Genomic DNA, 16,027 nt, shown 5'->3' with positions numbered 1-16,027 from the left:
AGCCGAAAGTACTGACCGGCGCCGACCGCCGGAACCGAGGCCGGCGAGCGAAGAGCCAAACCCAGTCCGAAATTGAAATGCTTGCCGAACCGACCGATATTCTGTTTTAATTTTTTTTTTTTTTTAAAACACTTTAAAACGTCGTCGTTTCACTTAATGAGGAAAAAAAAAAAAAAAACTTCAAAACGTCGTCGTTTTTGCTAGGTTTTCTGCTACTATAAATTCCTCACACCTCCACTTTCTGTCGCCCGACGCATCTCGTAGAGTCTCGGCTTTGAAGCTCTCACCTATTTGCCGCCACCGCCCAGTCCGCGACAAACCACCGGTAAGTCTCTCTCTCTCTCTCACCTCTCGCCGATCAGCTTTGTATTGGTTTAAATCATAATCCATGTCGTACATCCACAGCCACATTGTACTTGTGTGTTAATTAATTAGTGGGTAAATTAGTCTTAACCGGGTTTCGAATTGACTTGATTATGTTAAAGAGTTTGATTCAGAATGAAAATCACTACTCCCTACACTTTTTGTATGCTTTTGCCAATCTACAACCTAGTCTATAACTCAAGGTGATAGATACTTCAGGACTCTCTTTTCTTTTTTTTGTGGATAATTTGATAGGCAACAATGGGGATGATGGGATTTCAACTTTGGATGTCTCTGTGAGAAACACCAAGAGGTGCCAGAAATATTCTCTTAGTCTGTTGTGATTTTTTTTTTTTTAAACCTTTTGACATAGTTAGTTTAGCTTTCCTCTTTTACCTTCAGACAATCAGACAATTATATGAACTCAAATTTGTGGCTTCCAAATAACTCAAGTGAAGTATCTTATGGTTGAATAAAATATCTGGGTTCAATCCCTGCCTACATCAAAAATCAATTATTATTTTGATCAGATGATAAATGGCTATCATCAGGAGCGGATGTCAAGAGTGGTGAAACTCTCTCTCAAAAAAAAAAATGGAACTCAAATTTGTGTTCATTTGATGAATCTTTCTAGTCATATATTAGACTTTAGGTTAGAATATAATTTACCTTCTTTGTTTATTTTTAATAGAAAGAGGAAGCAAACTTTTTATTACGTCAAACTGGCTTCTTTAACTTTAGGTCTTGTTTGCTCAGAGTAAAAATGTGTGTTTGGTACCATTTTACTATGACAAGTTTTGTAAGAACTTAAAACACAAAAGTTTTGTTTAGGGCCACGTTTCAATTTTGAGGATAAAGTATTTTTTATGAAAAAAATAAAAGCTATTAAAGCTAAAGTGGAATATCTCTCTTTCTTCCCACAAGAACCAACAACAAAATCTTTGTCTCTTCTTCCCATCTCCATGTTGCTAACCCCACCCGATTATCTACCAATCTAACATAGAAAACATAACCACACAGTGTATAGATTACTCAAAGAAGATAGACACAACACCTATAGAAGAAGAGCCATAGGAGATCCGAGAGATCAAGGTCTAGGTCCAAAAACCATGCTAAATAGTAGGAAAAATCCCTTTAACACCCATCACTTCTTCATCAAGAATATCATTGACAGTCACAACTCACTAGCCACACTCGGAGAGAGATTAAATAAGTTTTGGGAATATAATTGCTCAGATTTGTAGAATATGTGGGAAAACATTTTTTTATTTTATAGAACGTTTAATGATTTCATTTTAATCCAAACTTTAAAATTTAAATATGACAATTGAATTTTTGTAGATTAAATTATAATATTGTCAAATCATATGGGCTAAATTATAATTTACCAAAAAGGAAAAACATTACATTGTTATATTAGGAGCAATACAGTTCATACACAGAGTAGAAGTGTCTGACATTCTTTTTTTCCTTTTTTTTTTAACCGAAACCAGATAACAAAAATTAAAATACCAAATACCCGTCTTTCTTTCTCAGAAATCTCAGCCAAAACCCTACTTTCAATTGCAACCCCAAAGAGAAGAGAGCAAACATTCGACTCCCAAATCATACAATAAGGTTAGTTCCCTTTCACATTTCATTTATGTGTTTTTCAATTTTATCTAAATGAAGGAAATTGAAGATTCTCAAAATTTATTTTCTTTCATTTTCTCGGCAACAAAACAGAGCCGGTAGTTATTTAAACAAAAACCATTTAAATCCTCTACAAGATTTGGTTTTGAAAGTAATGTAAAAGAAAATTTGTACTAAATATAAATTATACTAATATATATTCTCAAACACGTATAGAGAGATGCTGAGTTACAGAGTTTAGAGTTTTTTTTTTTTAATGAGACAAACTGACAAAGCTTAGAGATGAAAGTGAGCAGCAGAAGAGATAAGGAATGAAGAAAGCGTGAGGGTGTGGAGGCTACTGGGTCTGGCTAGGTTTTATTCTTTATGGGTTTAGTCTTTATGGGTTTGTTTATTACTTTGCTACATGAGTTTTGTTTTTTGGACACAAACCACAAAAACCCCATCACAGATTCACAGTTAACGCTTCGCAGCAAGTTCTCTCTTTTCACTGCAAGCTGCCACCATCTCTCTGTCGAAATCTGGTGCCACCAGTCCTTAAATCTTGGTAGCTATTGAGATTTGGATGCACTCAAATCAGTTCTTTTTTCCTTTGATTAGATTGAGTCCTTTTTCTGATTCTTAAGGTATTATTAGCTCTTACTTTTCTTTCTTTGTGGTTTTGGGCTTGTGGTCCTCTCTGTGGGATTTGTGGATGTAGGTTTAGGTTGTGAATGTTTGAGCTTCCATCTGAGGCTATGGGTTGGAAATGCCGATTGATTTTTTGTATTATAGTTCAAAATCTTTTTCTTTTTTTTTTTGATTGAGATGATTTTATTAAATTTATTGTTTATGTTGTTGTTGTTGTAGTAGTATTGGCTTTGTGATAGAGTTGTTGTATTTCCTTTTGTGTTATGGAAGTTTTATTTTAGCTTTAGCTGAACCAATATTACTTCATATTTATTTTAGAGCTCTGATTTGTCTCTAAACTTATTATTATTATTCAACCTTGCATGTCAATAATAAAAAGATGGTGAATTTTTTTTGGAAAAAGAGCACTAAGAATGTATCTCCTTTTTCCAGAAGATGGGTCTGAAAAAACTGTTTGAAGGCAGTGACTCTGAAAATGACGATGTATCAAAGATATCGAATATTGAGGTTGACGAGCAGTATGCCAAGAGGTATGAGCACAACAAGAAGCGTGAGGCCCTTGAGCGCCTCCATGAGCTTGAGAAGAAAGGCCTCATCCAATCCTCCTCCGACTCGTCTGTCTCCGAATCTGACGACGATGATTTTATCAATTCCAGCAAGAGAGATAGAGAATTCTTTGATGCGCTGATCAAGGTCAAGAAGCAAGACCCTATGATCATGAATGAAGACGTCAAGTTCTTCGAATCTGAAGAATCAGAAGATGATGATGATGATGATAAGAATAATAATTATAAAAAAAAGAAGGCAATGTATTTGAAAGATGTGGTGGCGAAGCAATTGATAGAGGAGGGTCCGGAGTTTGAAGAAGAGGATGGTGAGATGGAGAAAAAGAAGAGTTATGAGGAGGAGCAAGAGGAGATAAGGAGAGACTTTTTGAAAGCAGCAGAGGCAGCAGAGAAAGAGGAAGTTGGAGAAGAGCAGTTACTGAGAATGAAGGAGAATGGTGATCAGGATGAGGAGGAAGAGGAGAGTGGTGAGTTTGTGAGGAAATTGGATGAGTATTTTGGAGGTGATGAGGAAGTGGAGGATGAGGGGAACAAGTTCTTAAAGGAGTTTTTTCGGAATAGGATGTGGATGGATAAGGAAGGAAAGAGTAGGGAGGTCGGGGAGGAGGAGTTGGAGCACATTTCAGAGGACGAGAGGGAGATAGAGAGACAGGAGGAGTATGAGTATAGGTTTCAAGAGAATGCTGGGGATAGGGTGATGGGGCATTCAAGGAAGGTAGAGGGGTCAGTCAGGAAGAAGGCGAATGCAAGAAAGGACCAGAGGATGAGTAAGAAGGAGAGGATGGAGGCAGCAAGGGTAGAAAGGGAGGAAGAGTTGAAGCATTTGAAGAATTTAAAGAAGGAAGAGATGGATGAGAAGGTGAGGATGATAATGAGGACAGCAGGGATTAGGGAGGATGAGATTGTGGCCTTGAGTAGGAAGGAGTTGGAGGAGGAGTTTGATCCGGAGGAGTATGATAGGATCATGGAGAAGGCATTTGGGGAGGAGTATTATGCAAATGACGACATGGACTCGGAGTTTGGGAGTGGTGGGGATGAGGATGAAGATGAGGGTGAGATTGAAAAGCCAAATTTTGAGGAGGAGGATGATTTTCTTGGGCTTCCAAAAGGTTTGGATGTGTGTGGGTCTGGTGATGGGTTTTGGTCTGTGAGGGAAAAGGTTTTGAAGAGCAAGGCAGAGAATGCTAATGAAAATGTCCAAGAAGGAGAAGAAGAAGAAGAAGAAGAAGAAGAAGAGGAGGAGGAGGAGGAGAAAGAGAAAGTTGAGGAAGGTAAGCGGAAGAGGAAGAGGATGCATAAAAGCATTGCTCTTTTGGAGAAAGCTAAAGAGGCAATGATGGATGAGTATTATAAGTTGGATTATGAGGATACAATTGGAGACTTAAAGACAAGGTTCAAGTATGCGAAAATAAAACCCAATAGATTTGGATTGAGTCCAGCAGAGTTGTTGTTGATGAATGAGAAGGAGTTAAATCAGTATGTTTCTTTGAAAAAGATTGTTCCTTATAGGGAGGAGTGGAAGTTAAATGAGCAAAAGAGATACCAACTAAAAATGAGGACTAAAGAACTTCTCCGAGGTGGGCAAGTGGATGACCAGAAGGTTGGGGAGAAGAAGAGGTCAAAGGGTAAAGCAGAAAAATCAACTTCATCAACGAATACCATGGAAACTGGGAAAGTAAAATCTGTGGGATCAAATGGTGATATGAGCAATTCATCCAAGAAAGCTAAGAGAAAACGACGGCAAGCTGAACTTAAACTATCGCACTCAAGGCTTGTTGCATATGGAAAGATACCTTCTAAATCTAAAAGCAAAGCAAAGCACTGAACCTCAGCTGTGATTCAGGCAGTAGACAGGTAATTCTTTTTGGGAGTATCTAGTTTTTCAACATTGAAATGAAGCATATATTTTTTCTTGTTGCTTGTTCCTTTGCGACTAATTTGCTTTTAATTGTCACTGGAAACAATTAAAACAAATAAACACAGAAAAGAAAATCTTTATACTATGATATGTTGAAACTTTTGTTTTTTGGTTTTTATTTTATTTTATGTCTTTTTGGTACTTGTTAATTCCTCTGTATAATTTCAGTAAGATTAATTTCTAAGATTCACAGCTTCTATGATCCATTTGATGTTATTAAAATTAAAAAGTGACCTTCTTATATAATTTTTTTTTTTTTAATTTTAAAAATAGTGACCTTGAGCCTTGATTTTTTGCATAGAGTACATCTTTTGACTAGTAGCTGTTCAAGCTTGATGCCTCATTTGTTTTAGGCCATCTGTTTTTGGCCTTGGTATATTAAATAACTATATTTATGTTGTATTTTTGGTTTTTTTGATTAATAAACCATTTTGTTAATTATCTGCCATTCTGGGTATACATGAAAGAGTTATTGGGGTTTGTATGATGAACTTATGCATCATTTGGGTTTAAGTAGGAGTTTTTGGATACTAAGGGTCCGTTTGGATAGAACTTATTGCTGAAAACTGAAAACTGAAAACACTGTAGCAAAATAATTTTTAAATGTGTAAATAGTACTGCGGGACCCATTTTTAATAAAAAATTGTTAAAAACGTACATGAACAGTGCGCGCACAGTACGCGCACAATGCGCGCACTGCGCACACAGTGCGCGCTTGTCCCCCCCCGCAGCAGAAGAAAAAAACAAAAACAAAAACAAAACGCAGACGCAAAACGCATAAAAGCTGGATCCAAACTCCACCTAAATGTATTTGAGTGGCTTTACAGAGTTCAATTGGTTTGAAACAATATTTTATCCTTGCTTGTGGGTTATTCTTTTATCCCTTTTCTCTATCCTTTTTCCTCCCTTTGATTGCTGCAAACAAAAGTGTGAATCGGTTGTCTGTATAGAGAAGCTATTAGATTGGGTATTATGAGATCTGGATCAGACTAACTATTTTCCTGGTCGGATTTAACATGATTTATAAATCCCTTTCTTTGGACAAATTAAGCACCTTAGGAAGTACTTGATAAATTTTTGTAAGCCGTGTAGGCTGCTGCTAAAATCCCTATATTATTCCAATGAGCTCTAGGTCAAATGGCAGGTCCTTCACCTATAAAAATTAGTGGAGGGTAAGGTTATGGGTTCAAAGACCACCTTGTGTATGTGTAGCTTACCAATTAAAAAGAAAAAGAATGTGGTAGGGTTGAGTGCATTGACAGAAGTTCTGTACTTCTGTTCCTTTTTTTGCTTGAACTGATGCGAATTATTAATTTTTCATGTGTTGTTAGAGCGTTGTGGTCTTTTTTATAATCTTGATATGGTTATTGCCATTTTTGTTGTTATACAATCAACCTGAGGTTCAAGGAATAAGGTACTGTTTCCTTGTTTTGTGAAAGATTTCTGTTTAACAATTTCATGAAGATGTATAAAATGTTCATGGGGAATGGAAGGACACATGGATAAAACCAATGTTTTAATACTGATCATTCAAGGAGCCTCAAAAGTGACAGGTTTAGAGGTCACGGGTTCAACTGAGGTTTGAACATGAGGTATGTTTAAAAAAAAATTATATGTTAATAATAATCAACTTGTGTGTATGCGTGTGTATTGTAAAAGAAAATTTTACGAGGATCAAGGCTACTAATAAATTTTTAAAGTAAAGATAAATTATTTTTATTTTTATTTTATGATAATGTTGTTGTTGGGGAAGGAGGGATTTAAACCTTGGAACAGTGCTAGACTGACAGTTGAGTCACAAGGCTCTTGGTTAAAGTAAAGATAAATTTAGTTTTCCCTCTGTGTGTTTGGTTGAGGGAGTGGAAAAGTGGAAAAATGAAAAAACTTTTTTATTTAGTTGAGTAGAAAAGTGGGAGGATAGAAAATGCAGTTTGTATAAATTTGCTTTCATGCCCCTAGCACATAAAAACAATTTTTTCAATTACTAGAAACTTACAAACTAACACAACTAATAAAACATCTAGCTAAAAAAACTAATAAAAAAAAGAAGAAGTTGCATTTAATATTAAAGAAAGAAAGAAAGAGAGAAAAAGAGCCAACCAATGTGTGCACTTTACCTGGAAAAAAAAAAAAAGAAAAAAAAAAAGAAGAAGAAAGAGGCAGTAGCGGCAGTAAAATTTCCAAAAAAAAGCAGCAACATTAATAAATAAAGGGGAGGCTAGATGGGTAATTTCACATCAAACCCACTCCCTCCCACTTTTCTCTCTAGTTTTCTCTCTAAATTGGGGAGAAAACTTTTTCCTCTTAAATGGTGGGTCCGTGCCCCCCCCCCCCCCCCCCCCAAAAAAAACAACCAAACACCTTCCTCTCCCCTTTTCCCCCTTTCTCTCCCCCTCTATCATTTTACCCCCAACCAAATGGACCCTTAGGGCATCTCATAGAGTGGAATTGCACTCACTTTATATTCCCTTCTTATGGGTTTGAGAGTTAGTTGGCTTTTTGTAAGGGTGAAATTTCATGATGTTTGTAATTATAATCCAAGTGTTTTATTTGGTAAGTTATACACACACTTGATGGGTTTTGAACCCACAACTTAATCATGCACCTAGTACTTATATAGGGAGGAGGTGCCAATTGTGTTAGAGCTCATTGGTATTATAATCCTAGGTTATATTATGGTCTTTTATACAAAACTCAGGCACACTGTTTGAAAACTGATGCATACAACTTTAATAATATGGAGAAGATTTTCATGCGAGTCCCAAACTAGGCTCTTTTTCAAATATGAGAAGACAAACTGCTCCAACACAAGAAAAGTTGGAAATGTCTAAGAATGAAAAGCTGAAAGTTTCTCTATGGTTGTTGGATTTATGGGAGTAGCTTTGTTTTTGTTTTTTATTTTCACCTCTTCTCAAGTGCAAACTTTTTGCCCTATTTGAATGTATTATTGGCCTCTTCAAACTTATTATGCTGAAATATAGTCAAGAGTTGGTGTGGTATGTTAAATACTATGAAGAAACTAAATGCTCCTGACCTACTATTCTACTCTGTCCAAATAACTTATGAGGTTGACCATTCTCCTGTCCCTTGCTACTCTCGTCACAATGGTTGATCTTATGCCATGTTTCCAAGCAAAAGATTTCATCTGTAGAGAACAGTGCTGCTTTGGAAACATTTTCCAGTCTCTTACAAGCTTGCCCAAATAATTTCATTGTTCGGTCAATCCTCTTCCTGTCCCTCTCTAGTTTTTTCATTGCTTATGAAAAGATAGGAAATTAGGAAGGTTCAATGTTTGCTGTAATATATTTATAACTACAAAATAAAGAGAACGTTAGTGATTGGTTTAACATGTTTATAGTGAAAAAGTCTAGGAAGGTAATCTATATGTAATGCCAGCTTACTTAGCTGAGAGTTGAGTACATGTCTTGATATAGGATTCTTCTTTAATGCCTTATCATTATTAGTTCAACTCACCCCTGTTTACCAGAAAACTATAACAATAAAAGACCAATTTTTTTTGGTATGTGTTACCTTTACAGCGTACAATTATTTATATGAGCTAGTTTAAGGTTCTAAGTCATTCTTCCAAAAAAAATGTAGAATGTTCCTAGTCAAATTAGGCTTGAGGTCACGAGAAGCTTGTATGTTTATTTACTAAATAAACAAGCTCAAGCTTGAAATTAATGTTTGTTTAATAAATGAGCCAGCTTGAGCAAAGGCAAAGCTCAGCTTGTTTGGTTTTGCAAACAAAGTTTGTGAACTAATTCATGAATAAAGCTAATGAATAAAGTGTAAACAAAAAAGCTACGAGAGCCTTGACTCAATGGTGATGCTTGCTCTCCTTTATGAGGAAAACCAAGGTTCAAATCCGTTCTCCCCATTGTTGTAATTATTGAATTATAAAAAATATAATAAAAAAATTGTAAACAAGCTTGATTTTAGGAATTACATGTCTGCCCGGACGCTCATGCGCACACACATGCACAAAGGTCTATTTTCATGCCATTTTGAATTCTAGTTGCATCAAGCATGGTATTGTTAGCTTGAATGTTGTGAAAATGAGGACCAAGATTGGTTTACTTGTGTTGATGATTGGGCTTTAATTTGCAGAAGTTAGTGATTTAATATTTGCCAATGGAGGACTACATGAACAAACAACGAGAAGACTAGGAGAGTATGAATGAAGACATTCATTATTCTACAAGGGTTTTGTTTTTGTGTGATTTGAAGAAGAGAAGAAAGAGTTCTAGGATCACAACTTTTATGCCACAACTTTGATGCGGTTATGAGTGATTGCTTTTCACTTTTACGTGAATCTATTACTTTTTTTATCACTCACAATTAGTCATATCAAAGTAATGGCAAAAAAGTTGTCCACAGATTTTCTCAAATTTAAAACTCAATGGAAACAACCACTGTCTTTGTAGGCTAACAATTTAACATATTATTACAGAAAATGATGTCATACCTGAAAATTGGCAAACCAAGAACTATCTTCCTCAACTTAACACGAGGTTACACAACTAGATACAAAAGAAGCAAATTTCATCTATAACCCAATTTTCCCCCTTGGAGCCAACAATTATTAAACAACTAGTTGTAGGGTCACGCAATATGTGGGAATAAATAATTATTTTGTATTGTAATATGATGCATAATTTTTTTCTCTAAAATTTTTTGAAGATAACTTGTTCTCCTTCAAAATTAAACAATTTATATTCAAGTCCAATTAGGTCTACTTTGGTTCAATTCGGTCCACTCGGCAAATTTTGGTCCTCCTTCAATCCATTTTAGACTAATTGGACCTTATTGATTCTTTTTGTAGGTTTTCTTTCCAAATTTAGCTCATTAATTCATTTTTTTCTTAATTTTTGAGATGCAAAGTATGAAAGTTTATTATATATGGGCTAAACTCTTTAATTTTGAGTTAAAAAATACAAATAAAATATTAAAATAGACATTAGAAATTAGAAATATGAGCTCTAAAATTGCAATAAAAATTATAAATATTCAAAAGTCTTATTCGGTGCACATTGGTTCTATACATTCCATGCTGTCCCCTTCCGTCCAATTTGGTCCAATTTAGTCCATTCTGTCCACTAAAGTTTTTTTCGGTCCAGTTCGTTCATTCCATCCACACTGGTCCTCTTCTGTCCACTTTGATCTTATTTGGTCCATTCTGCATACTTTGGTTCTATTTGGTCCTATTCCGTCTATATCGGTCCCATTCGATTCATTCTACCTCATTCGGTCCACTTTGCTGAAAGCTTCAGATTATTTTAGTTTTTAGCTTCTTTTTAGTACTATTCGCAAGTCTTGTTATACTTTTTGGCAGTATTCATTAGGGAACCGAGAGCTAGTCTAGTCCGGTAAAAACTCCTAAAACCAGTCAAAAACTTGGTTGAACCGATAATTTTTTTAAAAGCGATTCAGCTCCCAGTTCAGTTTTTAAAACCATGACTATTCAACTAGTTTTTAACCTTTTTTTTTTTCTACACTTTTAGCAAAAAAATTTCAGTTTCAGCTAAATAAATTGTTCCCAAACTAACATTATATATTTTTTTCCATTTATGTGATGAAAGTTGAAACACTCTTTTTTAAGGAAATTAAGGCCCCATTTGGTGGAGCATCTTAAACACATATTTTCAGTTTTTAAACAATATTACACGTATTTTCACACACTTTTTCGCCCACACGTATTTCAAAAAATTACAAACAATATTACTCAAACTCTTCTACCAAATAGGCCCTAAAACACCTTTAGAACATCTCCAATAGACTCTCTAAAGCCTAATTTAGAGAGCAAACCCACAAAAAATCACCTCTAACAAACTCTCTAACTCCAAAAAAAATTTTAGATTTGCTACAGTAGCTCTCTTAACATGGAGAGTACTGTAGCTTACATTGTAGCATATCTAAAGAATATATCAGCTTAAAATAATACCAGTTGAATTAAAAAAAAAAAAAAAAAAAAAGACTTCTTTCTCTTCCCTCCCTTTCTCTTTCTCCTACACTCCCTCTCTCTCTTGCTTCTCTATAGAAAGAAACTCTCTCTTTTTCTTCTCATCAGAAAACAACGATGAAGCACAAAATCGACGGAGCTCTCTCTCACAAAACGATCTGCCCAGATATTTTGAACCCCAAATCGTGGCTCAACCACTAGTGAGGAAGAACAGAAATCTGAGAACATTAGTCAACAATGGAAATCTGAGAATATTGGTCAACAACGGAAATCAGTATCCAAAATTTGATTTCATGGTTTTTTTTGCATAATGTTTGAATTTATTGGCTTATACTAGATTTGGTGGTTTTACATGATTTGCTATTGCTACTGTCTGGATTTAGTTTTGGATTTATGGGTTTTTTCTATGTATCTCTGATTTGTGTTTTTCTTTTTCACTTTGTTTCTTGATCTCATCTATAGCTATTTAATCAATCTTATTTAGAGTCAATAAGCTAATCTGATTCCTTTTAATTTCTTATTTTTTAATAAAACTTTTTGGCCTCATCTCTATTTTTTCATGCCAACTGTTCGACTTAAGGCCTTCCCTCATACAAAGCTTAATCCATTTCTTTCTTCCTTCCTTCTTCTTGTTCTTTTATTTTTTTCAATGCATTTTGATTCATGTATTACAGTAATATGAGAAGTTAGAAGCAAACTAGTTTATATTGCCAAAAATGTCGGCTTTGATTTCAAGCAAACTTTTTATTTGGTAATATAATCAAAATTGACATCTTAGTAGTTAGAATTGTCCCCCTACAATAATATAACAGTTATATAATTGATGGGGTATGTGGAATCCACTTTACAGAAATGGAATTATATGAATATGATTGAAATCTTGCTCTGAGGAAAACGGAGAAGGCAGGGAGATCTTGTGGGTTGGATCATACTATTCCTTACTTATTTAGCAAGGAGAACAGTGGACTACAAACCTCTATTAGGGTGGATCAAGGAGATCATGGAAAGTAGATGTGGATCTATTGCTAAAAATAGAAAATTCTTTTTCTAAAAAAATAGAGGATATATAATTTTGGTTAAAATTCATTATAAGGAAAGACACAGGATAGCAGGGGATTATAGAGAGTTAATAGAAAACAGTTTTGTTGATATATGTTCTGTTATATGTCTTTATCATACCTTATGTTTCGGAACCTAAAAGATTGGAGATTGGATATAATTTTCAGTTGCAAGGGTGGTACAATAGATTGCAAAGAGATGAAGTGGTGGCAAAGTGGAAGAAAGTAAAGGGGAAGATGTCTCTTCATGTTCATTGTCATATAATAAATTTTTAAAGTAAAGATAAATTATTTTTATTTTTATTTTATGATAATGTTGTTGTTGGGGAAGGAGGGATTTAAACCTTGGAACAGTGCTAGACTGACAGTTGAGTCACAAGGCTCTTGGTTAAAGTAAAGATAAATTTAGTTTTCCCTCTGTGTGTTTGGTTGAGGGAGTTGAAAAGTGGAAAAATGAAAAAACTTTTTTATTTAGTTGAGTAGAAAAGTGGGAGGATAGAAAATGCAGTTTGTATAAATTTGCTTTCATGCCCCTAGCACATAAAAACAATTTTTTCAATTACTAGAAACTTACAAACTAACACAACTAGTAAAACATCTAGCAAAAAAAAACTAATAAAAAAAGAAGAAGTTGCATTTAATATTAAAGAAAGAAAGAAAGAAAGAAAAAGAGCCAACCAATGTGTGCACTTTACCTGGAAAAAAAAAAAAAAAAAAAAAAAAAGAAGAAGAAAGAGGCAGTAGCGGCAGTAAAATTTCCAAAAAAAAGCAGCAACATTAATAAATAAAGGGGAGGCTAGATGGGTAATTATACATCAAACCCACTCCCTCCCACTTTTCTCTCTAGTTTTCTCCCTAAATTGGGGAGAAAACTTTTTCCTCTTAAATGGCGGTTCCGTGCCCCCCCCCCCACCCCAAAACAACCAAACACCTTCCTCTCCCCTTTTCTCTCCCCCTCTATCATTTTACCCCCAACCAAATGGACCCTTAGGGCATCTCATAGAGTGGAATTGCACTCACTTTATATTCCCTTCTTTTGGGTTTGAGAGTTAGTTGGCTTTTTGTAAGGGTGAAATTTCATGATGTTTGTAATTATAATCCAAGTGTTTTATTTGGTAGGTTATACACACACTTGATGGGTTTTGAACCCACAACTTAATCATGCACCTAGTACTTATATAGGGAAGAGGTGCCAATTGTGTTAGAGCTCATTGGTATTATAATCCTAGGTTATATTACGGTCTTTTATACAAAACTCAGGCACACTGTTTGAAAACTGATGCATACAACTTTAATAATATGGAGAAGATTTTCATGCAAGTCCCAAACTAGGCTCTTTTTCAAATATGAGAAGATAAACTGATCCAACACAAGGAAAGTTGGAAATGTCTAAGAATGAAAAGCTGAAAGTTTCTCTATGGTTGTTGGATTTATGGGAGTAGCTTTGTTTTTGTTTTTTATTTTCACCTCTTCTCAAGTGCAAACTTTTTGCCCTATTTGAATGTATTATTGGCCTCTTCAAACTTATTATGCTGAAATATAGTCAAGAATTGATGTGGTATGTTAAATACTATGAAGAAACTAAATGCTCCTGACCTACTATTCTACTCTGTCCAAATAACGTATGAGGTTGACCATTCTCCTGTCCCTTGCTATTCTCGTCACAATGGTTGATCTTATGCCATGTTTCCAAGCAAAAGATTTCATCTGTAGAGAACAGTGCTGCTTTGGAAACATTTTCCAGTCTCTTACATGCTTGCCCAAATAATTTCATTGTTCGGTCAATCCTCTTCCTCTCCCTCTCTAGTTTTTTCATTGCTTATGAAAAGATAGGAAATTAGGAAGGTTCAATGTTTGCTGTATTATATTTATAACTACAAAATAAAGAGAACGTTAGTGATTAGTTTAACATGTTTATAGTGAAAAAGTCTAGGAAGGTAATCTATATGTAATGCCAGCTTACTTAGCTGAGAGTTGAGTACATGTCTTGATATAGGATTCTTCTTTAATGCCTTATCATTATTAGTTCAACTCACCCCTGTTTACCAGAAAACTAAAACAATAAAAGACCAATTTTTTTTTGGTATGTGTTACCTTTACAGCGTACAATTATTTATATGAGCTAGTTTGAGGTTCTAAGTCATTCTTCCAAAAAAAATGTAGAATGTTCCTAGTCAAATTAGGCTTGAGGTCATGAGAAGCTTGAATATGTTTATTTACTAAATAAACAAGCTCAAGCTTGAAATTAATGTTTGTTTAATAAATGAGCCAGCTTGAGCAAAGGCAAAGCTCAGCTTGTTTGGTTTTGCAAACGAAGTTTGTGAACTAATTCATGAATAAAGCCAATGAATAAAGCGTAAACAAAAAAGCTACGAGAGCCTTGACTCAATGGTGATGCTTGCTCTCCTTTATGAGGAAAACCAAGGTTCAAATCCATTCTCCCCATTGTTGTAATTATCGAATTATAAAAAATATAATAAACAAATTGTAAACAAGCTTGATTTTAGGAATTACATGTCTGCCCGGACGCTCATGCGCACACACATGCACAAAGGTCTATTTTCATGCCATTTTGAATTCTAGTTACATCAAGCATGGTATTGTTAGCTTGAATGTTGTGAAAATGAGGCCCAAGATTGGTTTACTTGTGTTGATGATTGGGCTTTAATTTGCAGAAGTTATTGATTTAATATTTGCCACATGGAGGACTACATGAACAAACAACGAGAAGACTAGGAGAGTATGAATGAAGACATTCATTATTCTACAAGGGTTTTGTTTTTGTGTGATTTGAAGAAGAGAAGAAAGATGGGGGGAATTTCATATGCGCCTGGCGCCGCACGAGATACGGTCCCGAAAGAGGGAATGGATGGGGGGTGGAGGCGCATTATTTACAACTGCTGCAAGTTTCTTTATAGATAGACATGACATGAGTTGCTGCTAGCTGATAAATTTTGGAATGGACAGCAGATTGGAAGAACTAAAGAGAAATGCTGGTGTATTTAAGCTGGTATTTTTTTTTTTTTTTTTGTAAAACTGAACTTTTTAATTTAATCTTGGATTGGAAGAGACATGTCGATCATTTATTTACATCTTAACAGATAGTATTTCTTTTTAATTTAATCATCATTATCATTGTCTTTCCAGTTTTCATTGGTTAAATTAGTAACTAAAATTTGTGGCATCATCATTATGAATGTGCCACTAGGCCCCCACTAAAACTAGTCACTTAGAAACATATAAGTCCAGTCCAGTTCAACCTATTTGGTACACTAGCATTTAGTTTACTCAAGTTAATCTCTTAATAAATTGGGCCTTTGGACATTTTGAAAACCAAATTAATAGAGAGGGGTTGTTGGCAATATAATTTAAAAACAATTTTTAGTCCTTGGAGCATTCACATCAGTGGATGGATAAATGTGTATAAATGTGCAAAAAAAAAAAAAAAGTCATTAATTTTACACATTTTGAGCAAAAAAGTCTCTACATCAGTGCCTCTAAACTCATCTACAGTACCGTGTAAATTTACACGGGTATTGTAGCAGGTGTATTTGATTTTTTTAATAGTTTTTTCTCTCTCCTCCCTACTGACTCTCACCTCCCTCTCTCTCTCTCTCAGACACAGTACAACTCTCTCTCTCTCTCTCATCTCATCCATTTTTCTTCCTCTAACCGCCGATCGCCATCGCCGTCGATAAGAACAAGGTCAAGCAAGCCGAGTCACCGAACGAGTCCGTCGCCTACAATACGAACGGAGTTTTCTGATGGGTTCGTCGCCTAGAATCTTGTGGGTTTTGATCCATTTTTTGTTGAGCTTGAGGCCGACGGCCATCGCGAGGAGGTGGCGGTGCTGCGAGGCGTCGATCTTGCTCCGATTCATTGGTTTTTTTTTTTTTCT

The 16,027-nt window shown here is 35.2% G+C and overlaps 1 protein-coding gene across 7 annotated transcripts; it reads left to right on the top strand.

Annotated features, from left to right (window-relative positions):
• Positions 1–1,302: 1,302 nt before the first annotated feature.
• LOC142631224 (uncharacterized) lies at positions 1,303–15,275 on the top strand. 7 transcript variants are annotated; one of them, XR_012843544.1, is made up of 4 exons: positions 1,303–1,980; positions 3,058–5,045; positions 6,549–6,701; positions 9,220–9,541. XR_012843544.1 is itself a non-coding variant. In XM_075805343.1 (4 exons), exon 3 carries the CDS (start codon positions 3,061–3,063, stop codon positions 5,014–5,016), a length of 1,956 nt encoding a protein of 651 aa, XP_075661458.1. In that variant the 5' UTR covers positions 1,811–1,980; positions 2,212–2,621; the 3' UTR covers positions 5,017–5,045; positions 14,805–15,275. The 7 variants fall into 7 exon arrangements, 6 of the variants coding, with proteins under 6 accessions (XP_075661455.1, XP_075661456.1, XP_075661460.1 ...); XM_075805343.1 differs by lacking the exons at positions 6,549–6,701; positions 9,220–9,541 and adding exons at positions 2,212–2,621; positions 14,805–15,275 and having other exon boundaries at positions 1,811–1,980; positions 3,061–5,045; XM_075805342.1 differs by lacking the exons at positions 6,549–6,701; positions 9,220–9,541 and adding exons at positions 2,212–2,621; positions 14,805–15,275 and having other exon boundaries at positions 1,811–1,980.
• The last annotated feature ends 752 nt before the right edge of the window (positions 15,276–16,027 follow it).

Source organism: Castanea sativa, chromosome 4, assembly GCF_040712315.1.
Source record: "Castanea sativa cultivar Marrone di Chiusa Pesio chromosome 4, ASM4071231v1".
Lineage (NCBI taxonomy): Eukaryota > Viridiplantae > Streptophyta > Magnoliopsida > Fagales > Fagaceae > Castanea > Castanea sativa.
The sequence above is the reverse complement of the archived record's forward strand: the minus strand, read 5'-3'. Positions and strand labels throughout refer to the sequence as shown.